Raw genomic sequence first — 16,536 nt, forward strand, 5'->3', positions numbered from 1 at the left:
CTGATTTAAATTTGTAATATTTACTGGTATTGTAAGTTAATTTTTAACAGACAATTTAATGATTATATAAAATATAAACTAACATGATTAAACAAATGAACAAATAAGGCTATGAAATGAATCCTAAAACTATCTGAAAGGACAGAATCCTAAAAGCATTTTGGGGGAAATTTTGCATTTAGAATTAATTAATTCTTAATAATAATAATAATAATAATAATAATTAATAATAATAATTATAATTATTATACATTATTCAATCATTTTTTCAAAGACACTTGATTTGAAGTTTAGAAAAAAATGTCCTTGTTCCGAACTTTCTCACTCTGCATATTTATCTGTTCTCTGGATAAATTGTGTATAATGTACATTTCCTCAGGACAGTTTACTTTTTCTGGAACGTCACTTCGTCATTCACAACAATTCACAAAATACTTTTACTTTAATAACTGTTTGTGACTAATAGCAGAGTGGCGCAGTGGAAGCGTGCTGGGTCCAGAACCCAGAGGTCAATGGATCGAAACCATTCTCTGCTAAATTAAAGGCACAATAAATTAATACTGTATAAGTATATGAATGAGATGCTATATTTCAATAAATACTTTTTTTATTTTATAAAAGACTGAATTTCTTTACTTTGCAACAAGTTCTTGTTCTCCTGAGTTTCCTGTTAAGGCACACTGACCTCTCAGGCTTTTATTCTACTAAACTACTGACATATAGTTACTGTGTGAGGCTTTTACTTTGAAAAACAGCCTTGGCCTAGGTTTCCATTTCAAATACATGTTCCAATTTCTGCTTAACTACTAAGCTTTATTTACTTGGTGGGGCTTTAATATTGAAAAATATTATGAACAGTTTGTGAATGTCCTAGCTTGCTATTCTATTTTTCGTAATGTTAGATGTGATTGTTAGCTGTGTATATTGGCAAAAGAAAAGATAAATAATTGTTTTATAAAGAATTCTGTATACACTTCTAAAATAACTGTATGCATTTCCATAGCCTTGTTAGAGCTCGTGAATGTCACATCTTTCTTCTATCCAGTATCCTTGGTTACAACCGTTACGAACGTCATAGCTACCTAATTAACGTAATGCTAAATGTGACTTTAGCTGTGCATATATCTAATATTGGCAAAGGAAAAGATAAATAAATAATTCTTCACGTTCACAATACTTTAAAATGAGTGGCTGGGGGGGCAAGTAGTGTATAATTTCCGATAATTTCATAGCATGGTACTATCTTGTTTCTTTCTAGTATCTTTGGTTAAAACTGTTCGTGTACGTCCTAGCCATAGCATATCTCACTTTTTTTTTTCTTTTAATGTTTAATGTGACTGTTAGCTGTGTATATGTCTAATAGTGGCAAAATAAAATATAAATAAATAATTCTTCTACAATACTTCAAAACGAGTGACCGGAGAGGGGAACACGCCCGTGTAAGATTTAAAGTTTAAAATAGTTTCATAGCACGGTACCATCTTGTTTCTTTCTTGTATCTTTGGTTAAAACCGTTTGTTGTGCACGTCCTAACTATCTAACTAATCTCCTTAAACGTGACTGTTGGCTGCCTATATATATTTAGGCCTATATATATATTACATTAGCAAAAGAAAACATTAATTCTTTTTGACGTTCACAATACTTTCAAAATTAATCTAATGTTACCAGTGGCGGTTCTAGACCAATTTTACTGTGGGGGCCAAGGAGGGGCCAGTGTTTAATCAGAGGGGCACAATAACACATGAAAAAATGGCAAAAATTATATTTAAGCATTAAAAATCTTTGAATGTCTTGAAAAAGACAAAAAATGACCAAAAAAATACACAAAATGACCAAAAAAGACACAAAATGAGAAGACAGAATAACAAAAAACCCCACAGAAGACATAAAAATGACAAAAAAAGACACAAAATGACAAAAAAAAGACACAAAATAACTAAAAAAGACACAACAACAGACACAAGATTACCAAAAAAAGACACAAATTACCAAAAAAAGACACGTAAAGACATGAAAGAGATTTAAAAATGGACCAAATAGCCCTATAAGACTCCAGAGAGTGAAACTATTATACAATGTAACATTCTGGGTTCCTTTTGTGTAAAATGAGATATTGTTTGAACAAAAAAAAAAAGGTTAGAATTGTTCCATTGTTCATTGTTATAAATTGATCATTTTATTATTAATTTGACACAGGGGCCACAGCAGGGACCAAAGGCTTCTTCACAGGGGCAGTGGCCCCTGGAGGCCCCTGTGTAGAACCGCCACTGAATGTTACGTTATGTATTTTCATAGTATTGTGGAAGTTTGTATCTGCACCATCTTGGCTCTTCGTAGTATCTTTGGTGTAATGCTGCGCACTCCGACACAGCAAGCGGCGCTGTGCGCCTTCAAGTCGAGTCTGTGGATTCGCCCCTCAAAACAACGAAAAAGAGGAGTAACTTTGAGCTAGATGGGTCAATAAATGTGATCCAGTCGGAGAATCTCAGACATGTACCGCTGGGTGTCGAGGTAAGACCCGTGACCGTGACCGCCTCTCTCCCACCCGTACAGTTACCTCCCGACCTTTGCTACACGTCTCTGAGTTATTTTCTCACACTGTAAGCTAAATATCAGTTTAGCTGCAAATATTTTCCACATTACAAACTATAGCTGACTTTATTTCCCTGTACACCCGAGAATATGGAGCCCCGAAACTTATTTCAGGTATGAAATGTAATGTTGCAAACAAAAAAGTGATGTTTATTTCCAGCAGACGTGAAAGAAGTACTCGTTTTACTCCACCTTGTAGAAATACTGTGATAAAAGTTAAAGTCCATGAGAAGCAAATCCGCTGCAACCTACATTCAATTTAATAGTGTACAAAATGTGCAAAAAAAACTTTTCACAGTTTCTTTTATGATAAACGTGTATTATTGGTTATGTGTTAAGGAAAACATACTCCGGTTGGGTTCAGAGGTGTTGACCAAGTAGCTCTCAAAATAAATAAATATGTAAATAAATAAAAATACCCTGTTGTTATACAGTATTTATGTTCACTTACATAAACGGTTTCAATAAAACTACATGTGACTACTTGTGTCATTATTTGGCTTTGACTTTTATGATTTTATGTTTTTATTTGTATACATGCATATTTTATTTTGTGTGGGCAGTACATATTATTTATCTTATTTTATTTTATTCTATTTAAATTTATTTTATCTTATTGTTATCTTATCTTATTTTACTGTTCTATTGTTTACTTCATCTCTTTGTATTGTGTTATCTATTTATCGTTGTGCAGCAATCTTGTGTTTGCTAAAATTGTGCTATATAAATAAAGTGGATTGGATTGACTTTGACTGAACATTTGCTCTCACTTTGCGATAAAAATACATGCCACATGCCAGGTGTTTATTGTGTTGCCAACGCTGTGTAACTAGTGATAACACTGTTTATTGTGCTTGTTGTGTTGCAGGCTGGCTGAGCAGCGCTGGCACTGTTCAGTCCGCTGTATGAGCTCTGCAGTCAGGAGAAGGAGAGCCCTGCAGAGCGCCTTCCCGCTGCTGCAGCAGCCCCTGCAGCCCGTCCACCAACATGTGTACCAAGAGAACCTGAGAAACAGCAACAGCTGCCACCAGCAGTAGGTTCTCCTCTCATCAGCCCCACTGCATTATGGGTAACAATAAACATCTTAATGCTGTACAGGAGCTCTGTCTCTCTCTCTCTCTCTCTCTCTCTCTGTCAGGTACATGGAGTGGAGCGAAAAGGTAAAGAAAGGTGGAGGAGAACTGGCCACCGCCAGACACACTCAGAGAAACAGGAAGCTGCTGGTCAGGGATCGGCTGCGGCTCCTGCTGGACGATGACGACTACCTGGAGCTGTCACCGTTCGCTGGTCTGGGTCTGCCATACGGGGACATCCCTTCAGCCGGCTGCCTGACGGGTCAGAGACCACAAACTACACTCCTTAAAACCACAATAAGACGTTTCAGGGCGTTTTTTGCTCTTGAATAAGGAAAAAAAGTTTGTTCCACATGTTCTACATAACTAGATAATATCATGTTTCTAGCCTCTCCTGTCCTCTCCTCTCTGCTCTGTGTAAACAGCCTCTCCTGTCTTGTCCTCTCCTCTCTGCTCTGTGTAAACAGCCTCTCCTGTCCTCTCCTCTCTGCTCTGTGTAAACAGCCTCTCCTGTCCTCTCCTATCTGCTCTGTGTATTTGTCACGTGACCGTTGGTCTCAGCAGAATCAATCATGTCTTCACAGTGTCTCTGAGGAGCAGAACTTAATGTTTTTAACAGGATCTGGTTACTGCAAACGCTTTTTTTGAAATTACCCATGTAGAATAAAGATATTCTGACACAAATACCAACATTTTAAGCTTCGTTTTGGTCACTTTTTCTAACAGAAACCTTCGTTACCTATGATCCATTCAAGGACTGTGGGAAAGTTGAAATTCTGACATTAATGTCTGTTTTTACAGTTTCTGTCTATAATAAACGGTGTATTTTTGGTGATGCTCCAGACTAGACGTTACTTAAATTCTGGTCATTGCACCTTTGATACAAACTGCAGTCTTACACTGTGTGTGTTTGCATGTGTATCTGTGCAGGTATCGGCAGGATCAGAGGCCTGTGGTGTGTGTTCATCGCCTACGATGCGACAGTGAAAGGCGGCACAGCGTATCCAATCACAGTGAAGAAGAAGCTGAGGGCGCAGGACGTCGCAATTCAGAACCGCCTGCCTTGTGTTTACCTGGTCGACACTGGAGGAGGCTTTCTACCACTGCAGGTACACACACACACACACACACACACACACAACTACCTCCGACATGATAAGAGGTGGAGGGTGTCTATGACTCGGTTTCCATTTAGCAGTAACGTGGTCTGAGAGATCCGAACACAAGTAGACAGCTCTAAATACTGGTGAAAACAATGTCAGGACGCACTGAGATCTCAAAAACCACATTGGGAGGTGGTTCAGGCTGCATGTGTTCACATTCAGATACTACAGGTACATCTAAAAAAATTAGAATATCCTGAAAAAGTTCAATATTTTTTGTCAATTATTTCAGAAAGTGAAACTCGTATATTATATAGATTCATTACACACAGAGTGAAATATTTCACACCTGTTTTTCTTGTAATTTTGATGATTCTGGCTTACAGATAATGAAAACACAAAACTCTGTCTCAGAAAATTAGAATGTTACATACGATCAATAAAAAAAGGATATTTTAAACACAAATGTCAGGCTTCTGAAAAGTATATTCATTTCTATACACTCAATACTTGGGCTCCTTTTGCATGAATTACTGCATGAATACAGCGTGGCATGGAGGAGATCATGTTGCTCTAATATCGGATGAATTTCTCTTTTATCCTCTCCAGTCAGAGGTCTTTCCAGATAAGAACCACGGAGGAAGAATGTTCTACAATGAAGCCATCATGTCTGCTATGAAGATCGCACAGGTAAAGAAATATAAAGCAGGACGACAGGATCAAGAATGACACAGGTCACATGCTACTACTTCTGAAAAAGTAGACCATTTTGCCAATTTATTTTAGGCTTCAGATGTTCTAATTCAGTAGCTCCCAACCTGACCTGAGTATGGAAGCTGCAAAAAAAATAAAATAAAAAAAGTGTAAAAAAAAAAAAATACTATAAAATATAAATCACAAAGAAATGTAGAAGAAAATAATATGGAAATAAATAGGTTTGGATGAAAAAAAGGGGGAAATGCAAAGTAAAAAATAACACAGAAATAAACGTCAAACCACCCAGATAAATAAATACTAAATATGTTTTTTTAAAAACCCACTTTAAATAACCCAAGAAAATGCAAAAAATAATTGCATTTAGAAATTAATTAAAAATACTGAAAATTAATTTAAAAAAATTAAAGTGAACATTGAATAGGAAAGTACATAAATATGAGAAAATGCTAAATGTATTTAAAAAATATGGTACTTTTAATAATCAAGTCATTTACTGATTTGTTTATTTATTATTTCATTATTATCAGTCCTGCTTTAATAGAACAACTAAAAATAAAAAAAGGCTGTGAATTAGGGATGCAACAATTGTGATATTCTGAGCCAAATTGTATTTTTAAATAAAAAAAATGTGGCTATTATTATTATTATTATTATATATATATTTTTGTTATTTATTGTCCCTTGGGTGCCACGGAAACAAAGACATCATGAAACAATAACTTCATTAAAATTAAAATTAAATCAGCTCTATGCTATTTTTAAAAATGCTCTTAATAAAAACGTCTAACCCTCCTGAAGGTGTCGGTGGTGTGCGGGTCGTGCACGGCGGGTGGAGCTTACATCCCCACCATGGCAGAAGAGACGGTGATGGTGCACCAGATAGGGACCATTTTCCTGGGAGGACCGCCACTCGTCAAGGCCGCCACGGGAGAGGAGGTGACGCCAGAAGACCTGGGAGGAGCCCGGCTTCACGCCGAGTAGGTTTATAAAATTACACAGTTATTAAAGAAAGAACATTCAGAACTAGAACATTTACAATCACAGCAATCAACCGCAGCTGCTCATGACATTTGACGCCACTGAGAGAGAGAGAGAGAAAAGCAGCTGAAAGTTCCCCTCGGACAGAAATAATTTTTGGCCAAACCGTAGCTCCTATCATTGATCCGACTTCACTTTGAGCATCCTGAATTCTTCCTGAACGTCTACATATGTGTTTTGTGAAGAAAAATGAAAAAAAATTTTTTTAGAGCGATCAGAAGAAACTGGTACCTCTACTTTCCTCCAGAAATTTTCCCGCCTTTTTACCATGTCGGTCTATGAGGCTGTTGGTGCGCGTTGGTGGATTTCTGTGCGTCCTACGCCCAAACTATAACTCTGACAGCTTTAGCAGAGCAATGGGAGTGAGAAGACAAATTTTCCTACGTTTCTACGTATAAATTATTTCTGTAGAGTGGCATCTGCGGCCCCGAGCGCAGTTTCGAAATGTATTTTTTGACAAATTTTTCTCTCCCTCTGCACTCTAGCGATGATGTCATCCACTCAGCCGCAAGGGTAACATTGGGGGGATTTTTGGGCGTGATTTTGCTGAATAATTTGGAAACCGTTTGCCTAAACCCTTAAAAAAGTCATAGCACACTTGTCATGGCCGAACTGGTCGATTTGATACCTTTTTTTGTGTAATTTTTTGTCTTTTTTTGATCATTTTTACGTCTTTTTTGGTCATTTTGTGTCTTTTTTTTTCTTCTCATTTTACGCCTTTTTTGTCATTTTGTGTCTTTTTTTTTTTGTTGAATTTTTTGGGTAATTTTTGTTACTAAGAATAAATAGGAAGAAGCCCGGTGGAGAGTATTTTGTCTGCTCTTACAAGCACACTCAATAATTTCACATCATCTGGCTTCAGGGTGAGCGGCTGCGTGGATCATTTGGCCTGGGAAGAAAAGGAGGCGTATGATTACACCAGAAACATCGTGTCCACCCTCAACTTCCAACTGCCTGAGGAGGAGGACGAGGAGGAGACGAAGAGGAGGGAAGCTGAGGAGGAGCCGCTGTATCGCTCAGAGGAGCTGCTGGGGCTCGCTCCGAAATGTCACGACCACAGTCTGGATGTTAGAATGGTACAGTATGTACTCACACATAACATGGCAAACTTCTCTTCCGTAGGACAGAAAATAGAACTGAGTTGTCTATTGACAAGTGAGATATTTAGCAAGCATAATTTAATCCTGATCAAAAAATACTGTCAAAGTTGTCAATAAAATTGATTTCTGCAGGTATAAATCAATTCTGTAAACTTTGTTTGTCAAAATTGCATTCATGGTAACAACGTAGAAGTGAGAAGAATTTCTAGTTATTTCTAGAATTTAAAATTTGGGTTTAGGGACCTTGAAAAAAGCTTAAATTAAAAATCAATTTTATGTTTTGTTTTTTTTACTTAGAGAAAATAAAAGCACTTTTTGAAAAGCTCACAATTATGGACTTTGACTCTTCATCAATCATTTTAAGGTAAATTGTAGAGAAATTCATGTGAGCCTGAATGTGACAGCAACTCCAACCAGCTGTCCCATAGAGACTAATGTTAACTGGGATCAGATAATGGGAAATCTGCATGAAAATAACTCAGAACCACCTAAATTTGGGGCTGTACCAATTCACTGTACTATAACATAGAAAAGGTTTAAACAGGTCACAAGACTTAGGACTGTATTGGAATAAATGTGCATTAATTGTGCATTTGATCACTAGCATGGTTTTAATAAAATCTCAGTTTATGCTGTGGGTAAATATATAAAGCCTTTCGGACTTTATAATGGGTGTGTATTGGACTGAATGTTCAGAGTTAGAGTGGTTGACGTCACAGATAGAGTGGAGAGAGGCTGGGAATTTATTTTTTTTTTTTTCTGAAAAAACTGTGCTGGTTCCCACAACTTTCACTCTGCATAAATAATTTTTAGGACAGATTGTAGAGAAATTTGTGCTCTTTGCAGACATCCTACTCTGGAATCAGTCGTAAGTACAGATTTGGGTCAGTGAGCCTGAATGTGACAGCAACTCCAACCAACTGTCTAATAGAGACTAATGTTAACTGGGACCAGACATCTCTAGAAGAAAACAGAAAAACACAGTTTTCTAACCTGCCGTCTTTATCACATTTTTTTTACTACAGGCATGAAACCTACATCAACTCGTATCAACAGTATCTGGTGTTAATAACAGGCTGTGGATTGTTTCTGTTCAGGTGGTCAGTCGGCTGACGGACGGGAGCCGCTTCCAGGAGTTTAAAGCTCGTTATGGAGACACACTCGTCACCGGCTTCGCAAAGATACACGGGTAAATGATGAACAGTATCACTTCAAATAACACTTACTAGTCATAACGTTTCTTGTTACGTAACATGTTTATCCGAGCATTAATCAGCATCAGAGGCTGAAATACTTTATAGATCCCTGGGGAGCAATTGCTTTTGTTACAGTTGCTGCTGTATCACAAATAGAAATGGAGATAAACACACTTCAGTAAATATACAACAATATTAAATAGAAATGCAAGAAGTCTTAAGTAGAAAGAGATGTACAAATCGAAATAAAATAGAAATGTGGACTAAAGAAATACATTTTAAGTAAATAGAGATATGTACAAATATAAATATGAAATATAGAAATAACTTTAAAGTAAATAGATATGTACCAATAGAATTAAAATAGAAATATAAAAATGCATTTCAAGTAAATAGAGATATGCACAAATAGAAATATGAAATATAGAAATAAATTGAATGTAAATAGAGATATACAAATAGAAATAAAGTAGAAATATGAAATTTAGAAATAAATTCAAAGTAAAAAAATATGTACAAATAGAATCATAATAGAAATATAGAAATGCATTTGAAGTAAATGTGCAAATAAAAATATGGAATATATAAATACATTCAAGTAAATAGATATACTGTATGTACAAATAGAATTAAAATAGAAATATAGAAATGCCTCTCAGGTAAATAGAGATATGTACAAATAAAAAATATGAAATATATAAATACATTTCAAGTAAATAGATATACGTACAAATAAAATTAAAATAGAAATATAGAAATGCATTTTTAAAGTAAATTGAGATTTGTACAAATAGAATTAAAATAAAAATATAGAAATACGTTTCAGGTAAATAGAGATATGTACAAATAAAAATATGGAATATATAAATACATTTAAAGTAAATAGAAAAATGTACAAATAGAATTGAAATAGAAATTTAGACTATAGACATACAATTGAAGTAAATAGAGATATGCTTATAATTGGCCTAATAACTGCTTAAATAAAAACTTTTCTGTGTATAATTTGAATAAACTAGTCATTTTCTGCATGCAAATGTCTTCTGGTAACCCTTTATTCAGGAAAAACACATTTTATTTTATTTTTTGCGCCCGTAAAATTCTTCATCTGCTCTTACAGTTTTAAACTTGTGCACCTTAGGAAAAAGTAAGTGTCCAGCCCTGAGAGAGGGATTGAGGGAAGTGTTATGTACTATCTTTGACATTTAAGTGCACTGTGACATCAATTGCACAACAGTCTCCTCTTGGTTTAAACTGAGGTAAACCAATAAACTTGTTGTTATAAACTAAGCTGAGTCAGTTTGACCTGATCTGGACACAAAGTTAAGTCAATCTGTTGTTATGAACTTTGCACCTGATAAGGAGTCATTCAACTATAATGAACTAGAACTAGAACTAGCATGAACCTGGAAAGACACATTTCACTGCAGCAGACGGCGTATTTTTGCCCTTTAATTTCTTGTTTAATTACAGAATTTGTGCACAAACAGAGCGTTTTTATTCAAATGTTTAGTTAAAGTGCGAACACTGATTACTTTTACCATCCTTGATTATCAAAAAATCCTTGACATAATAAGTTGTACCTCATGCCAATAAAATGACCTTTTTCTTTTATTATCATAATTTATAATTGATAATTTTATAACTTGACACCTTGGCTATAATGTCCTTACCAATAGATCACATTCAATTGAACTAATTTAAGTTGAATATGGATATATATGAATTTAAGTTAATATATTTAAACTTATAGTTATCACCATGAAATTTCCCCAGTTTCATATTTACACGAAGACAATATTTTTTTGCATTATAAGTTTTCTAAAATGTTGTGTTTAGATATGCAAATGAGGTGTGAACTCATGAAATATGCACTCATTTGCAGGACATAAATCTGAATATTGGGTAAATTAGTTTAAAAAGTTATTTTATTTTGTTGATTAATTAGATTCAAAGTTTTTTTTTTCCAGAAGGAAAGTGAGATATCTCATATCTTTTATTTTCCTAAGGTGCACAAGTTGAACACTGTAGGAGTGCATGAAGACCTTTAGGGTAAGAAAAACACCCAAATCTAGTAATGTTTTTTTCCTGAACAAAGGGTTACGAGAGTTATATACAGAAAAGTTTTTATTTAAGTAGTTATTAGACCACTGATATCATATCTCTATTTACTTCAATTGTATGTCTATAGTCTACATTTCTATTTTAATTCTATTTGTTCATATCTCTACTTACTTGAAATGTATTTATATTATTACATATATATATATATATATATATATATATATATATATATATATATATATATATATTAATATTCTCTTGACCTGAGAACAGTGACAAGTAATTTTTTTCACATGGATTTTTAGTATACCATTGAATAATGACTGAATACATAAGCTTAAGCAACAAAAATATTGTTTATTTTGTTCAAGTCCAACAGACCAGTGCAATTTTTGCCATTAAGTGTAGCAATAGCATATTTAGAAATATAGTACATTTCAGAAATTCAGGTAGCCTATAGGTAGGTAGACCTTCTGTAAACTAGAATACTTTGGTTTTAGGGTCATAGCTTGCACACACAACCATGCTCTTATCGACGCTTTCATCCGTTGTTTTTTTGTAACAAAATGTCCCATCATCCATGGGGCCAACCAAAGCGTCTCATCAGCTTCTTCCTTCATGTTCACTGTGGTTTGTTGTTGTCTGAACTCATGAACGCTAGTTGGTGCTCCAGTATAATCGGTCCGCCTGAAACTCATCCAGTGAGAAACGTTCCGCGGTGCAAAAATAAGTGTGATTAAAATGCGTCAATGTTTTTAACGCGTTCATTTTTGTGTAATTAATTAATCTTAATTAACGCGTTAAAGTCCCGGCCCTAATTTATATATTCCATATTTTTATTTGGGGCGGCTGTGGCTCAGCTGGTAGAGCGGTCGCCCACTGATGGGTGGCTCGATCCCTGACCATGGCAGCCTACATGTCGCAGTATCCCCGGGCAAAGATACTGAACCCCAAATTGTTCCCGATGCTGCGTTCATCGGTGTGTGGATGTGATTCCCAATGGTGGCAGGTGGCAAAGTTGTAGGCTAACCTCTGCCACCAGTATGAATGTGTGCGTGAACGGGTGAATGAGCGCAGTCTGTAGAGTAAAGCGCTTTGAGTGGTCGCAAAGCGACTAGAAAAGCGATATATAAGTAGCGGGTCCATTTATCATTTAGTCACCTGGTGGGGATAGTGGCCAACAACGGGGAGCTGTCGTACCAGGCCGCACTGAAAGGAAGCCACTTTGTCCAGCTGTGTGACCAGAGAGACGTCCCCCTCCTCTTCCTCCAGAACACAGCACCCACTGCTGCTGCTACACTCTGCACAGATCAGGTACACACACACACACACACACACACACACACACACACACACACACACACACACACAAACTACAGACTGCCCAGGGGTGTGTAAATGCATTTCGTAAAGCAGGTTCAAAATCTAAAGAGAGTTGTGAAAATGTTAATGCCTTATGTAAACAAACACACATTATCGTGTCCATTTTATATATCGAACGATAAGTCGATATAGTAATTATCGTGACAGGCCTAGATGTAATAATCGAGACTGTTCTGTGTCTGTGTGTTCCAGGCGGAGGTGGACAGTAACCGTCTGAAGGCTCAGGGCTCGATGATGTCAGCAGTAGCGTGTGCCTCCGTCCCCAAAATCACCGTGGTGATCGGTGGTTGCCACGGCGCCGACAGCTACGCCATGGTGAGAGTCCCAGTAAACATCAGTGGAGTTATTCTCATCATTTAGGATTCAGGGTTAATCCCACAATAACCTGAACTCGTCTCCTGGTCGTCTCTAGTGTGGGCGGGCCTTCGACCCTAACTTCCTGTTCCTGTGGCCCAACGCCAGAGTGTCGATGGCGGCTCCGGGTCACGCCGGCTCTCTGCTGTCCCCTGACAGCGAGCAGCAGCAGGAGGAGGAGAAGATGAACCAGAGACTGAAGGAGGAGAGCTCAGCTTTCTTCTCCTCCGGCAGGCTCTGGGACGACGGAGTCATTCTGCCTCAGGACACCAGGAAGGTAAAAAACTATTTCATCTTTAATCCTCTCAACCACAGTGTATGTTTTCTTGTTGTATGAGCAAAAATGCACTGTTTATTTTAGAAAGAAACTGTAGAAGCATGAAAAGGCATTATCATCGAAATTTTCAGACAGTCCCTAAATGGATCATAGTTTACAAAAAGTTTCCTTTTAAAAAAGTGACCAAAATGAAGCTTAGGGCACTTTCACACCTATCTCCTTTGGTCCGGACTTTAGGACTTTTCAGTTTGATCCGAACCTAAATTCCAGGTGTGAAAGGTGCCACGGACCAAAGTTTGGTCCGACCAAAAGAGGTGGTCTCGGTCCAGACCAAACGAACCAAGGTCCGAACCTTTTGCAGCGTGAAAACAACTTTTTTTATAGTTCGGACCTTGATGACAGGAAGTTTTTTTCTTCCTCTGCTCACGTATTGCTCATAAAGCTGGTGCTGCTGGTAGCAAAAGACCAGCAAGAGAATTTGTTGCAGCGATCTGCCTGAAGGTGCAGCTGCGTGTGTGTGACAGCGGCCGTGCTGCTGCATGCGCGCGACGGCGTGTGCGTTGCTCCGCGGCGCGCCTCAGCAGGTGAGCACAATCACTAATCAGCGGCAAGATAACACAAGACCAAGGACAAACATTTAATTGTGTGCACAACGGAGCTGAGGACAGCAGCAGAAACCTTCACTGCCACAAGACTGAAATAACGCATGGTAAAAGGACTCAAACAGAGTAAAAGTTGGCTCGCTGGATTCATTTTGTGTAAACAAGTTAAGGAAGTAACTCTGACGTCAGATGGCGGCCGGCCTAACAATCGCAGCGTTACCAAAACAAAATGAGCCGCGGAAGTACACAGGGAGATGACGTGTCCAGTAGAATTGTCTCGTAAAGTCCGTTATTCCTTTTGCAGTGTGAAAACAAAACCAACAGGACCAAATGTATACAATGTAACAGAACACGGACCTTGGTCCGGACCTTGGTACGGACTTTCAGGTGTGAAAATGCCCTAAGTCATCAGTAGTAGCCAGTTCATTGCAGTGAGGGCATTTCTTGAGTCTGGACCTCAGTCTATAAAATGAGCTGTTGTGACCTCTAGGATAATCACAGCCTCATGAAACTTTACAACCACAAACTAGAGACCTAGAGCATTCAGAGGATCTGCAGCTTTCCTAGGTATATTGACAATAAGAGGGTTTCTCAACAGTTTGTAGAACAGAAGTGCTCATCATCCAATCGCTGAAAATACGGAAATCTCCAAAATGACCAAAGCTTTTGAACCATTTCAAAATGGCATATTTTTTGGGCATATTGATGTGATATTCTGGAGGGTTTTTCTAACCATTTTTATCCATTCTCGGCATGAATAAAATTGCATTATTGAGCACCAAATGTGTGTAGCAAATGGTATCAACAAATTGCTGCAACAACTTATGGGACATAGTTGAACATGGAAATAGACTTAAGAAAGCCAACACTAATGTTATCACCCTTTATTCACCATAATAGGCTTCAATAGATAAATAATGAATTCATTAATTCATTTTTATAGATATTTTTAGTGTTTGCACGAACCAGATCCTGTTCAAAACATTAAATTCTGCTCCTCAGAGACACTGTGAAGACATGATTGATTCTGCTGAGACCAACGGTCACGTGATAAATATTCACTGAAAATTGTTTTCTTTACATAACTGCCAAAAATACACTTTTTATTTTACAAAGAATCTGTAAGGCATTATCTTCTAAATTTAAATCTTCCAATATTCATGACACATATATAGATTCTGTTTTATTCCAATTTAAAAAAAATAATTGATCTGGGGAATTCAACATGCTTTTCCCCCTTTTTTTCTGATTTCTGTCATTCTAACTGTGTTATTCTGCACAAAGACATGTTTGAGTTGTTCCCATTTCTAGCCATGATTGTGCTGATTCCACAGAGCTGCAGGACTTATAGATTTATAGAGATGTTATATGTTGCAGTGAAATACAAGGACACAGACAGAAAAATGTAACAAGAGCAAAAAAAAATGGTTAACTTTGTTACCACTGTGGCTACTTTTTGTCCTCGTCTGCAGGTTGTCAGAGACTGCCTGGACATCATCAAACAGCAGCAGTATCAGCTCTCCACAGAGAAACTACAGTCTCCACTTCTACGGATATAAAAGCTTCCATCCTTCTTCCTCATCACAACAAACATCTATCCATTGGTCATGTTTCCCCAATTTGTGCACTGAAATAATCAAGAACTATAAGTGTAACTATGTGTGCCTCGCAGAAATGTTGTTTTGTTCAAACACAGTTTCCTCTCAGGCTTTCGGTCCACTAAACTACAACGCTATAGTTACTTTGTGGGGCTTTTACTTTGAAAAACGGCCTTATCCTAGTTTTCCTGTTCAAACACAAGCTGTGTCCCAAAGTCAAGGATCCTTCCTTGGTAGGATCCTTCCTTCAGAGTCGGGTCTTCCGGAGGCGAGGCAAGAGTCCTTCCATCACTGCGATAACGGACAAATGGGACAGCCTTCAGTGTGCAGGTGTGCGTTGTTGCGTAATTGGACGTCCTGCTGAAATTCAGTGCCGCAATTTCAAAATCAGTTCACGACATGGACGTGTTTTTGGCATCAGCACTCTGACACATATTAGTGGAAATGGAAGAAGAAGCTTTAAGGTTGAATTTCCACGATTTAGCAAGTAAAAGCCACAAAGTGGATTAAGCCTGAATTTTTCACTGATCCTGGCTGAATATTGCCACTATTCAGTTTCATAAAAGCAGCGGAGCATAACTCACCATGGAAACCTGTTCTGTGATTTTTTTATTCTATTTTACAGTACAGTACAATAACAGTTATTTATAAATATCAATAACGGATAATAGCGGACTTTCAGTCCCTGTAAACACAATAAAGAAATGTATAACTTTCTGAATGGCATAGTAGCGTATTACCTTTGCACATACTACATCATCATCTGATGCATATAAATGAATTAACAATAACTTTGGCCACTGAGACGGCATTAATTAACTTAACTGGCAATGTATCAAAATGATATTTATTATCTTTTAGCTAAATATTCTGGCGTTTATGGATATGGTTTGCGTGACTATGAACACAAGTTTTGTAAGTTATGTGAAAACATTAACACATCAGTTTACACATCAGTGTAAACTGAAAATACTTGTATATTTAAATTCATGTTGCGCCGCCAGCGTCGCGTTTCTTCACTCGCCATTTTTAAATCTCTGTGCGCAAGGCATTATGGGTACTCGGGGCGCACGGAGGATACACACATGCATCCTTGGAATTTGGGCAGAAGAAGGACTCTGTCCTCCGGAGGATCCTGGACATTGGGACAGTCCTTCAGCTGTCGATGTTGATGACGTAGTATCCTTCAAACTCAGCCGTTTGAGGATCCTTCCTTGACTTTGGGATACAGCTACGGTTTCCTCTATTCTGCTAAACAACGATGTTATAGTTACTTTGTTGGGCATTTACTTTGAAAAACAGCCTTATCTTAGTTTTCCTGTTCAAACACAGTTTCCTCTCAGGCTTTCATTCCACTAAACTACAACGCTATAGTTACTTTGTGAGACTTTTACTCTGAAAAACACTCTGAAACACTCTGAAAACAGCATCAAACA

General features: G+C 37.3%; 1 protein-coding gene and 1 non-coding gene across 2 annotated transcripts; both read left to right on the forward strand.

The window, feature by feature from the left end:
• Positions 1 to 464: 464 nt before the first annotated feature.
• Positions 465 to 536, forward strand: trnal-cag (transfer RNA leucine (anticodon CAG)). The gene has a single exon. It is a non-coding gene; the product is annotated as a tRNA-Leu (tRNA).
• Positions 537 to 2,255: 1,719 nt separating this feature from the next.
• On the forward strand, positions 2,256 to 16,378 carry LOC131978259 (methylcrotonoyl-CoA carboxylase beta chain, mitochondrial-like). The gene is made up of 12 exons (XM_059341836.1): positions 2,256 to 2,514; positions 3,464 to 3,628; positions 3,734 to 3,930; positions 4,599 to 4,777; positions 5,381 to 5,461; positions 6,287 to 6,465; positions 7,389 to 7,602; positions 8,724 to 8,815; positions 12,044 to 12,200; positions 12,462 to 12,584; positions 12,682 to 12,900; positions 14,975 to 16,378. The coding sequence occupies exons 1-12, from the start codon at positions 2,495 to 2,497 to the stop codon at positions 15,059 to 15,061; spliced, it is 1,713 nt and encodes a 570-aa protein (XP_059197819.1). The 5' UTR covers positions 2,256 to 2,494; the 3' UTR covers positions 15,062 to 16,378.
• Positions 16,379 to 16,536: the final 158 nt, after the last annotated feature.

Source organism: Centropristis striata, chromosome 9 (genome assembly GCF_030273125.1).
Source record: "Centropristis striata isolate RG_2023a ecotype Rhode Island chromosome 9, C.striata_1.0, whole genome shotgun sequence".
NCBI lineage: Eukaryota > Metazoa > Chordata > Actinopteri > Perciformes > Serranidae > Centropristis > Centropristis striata.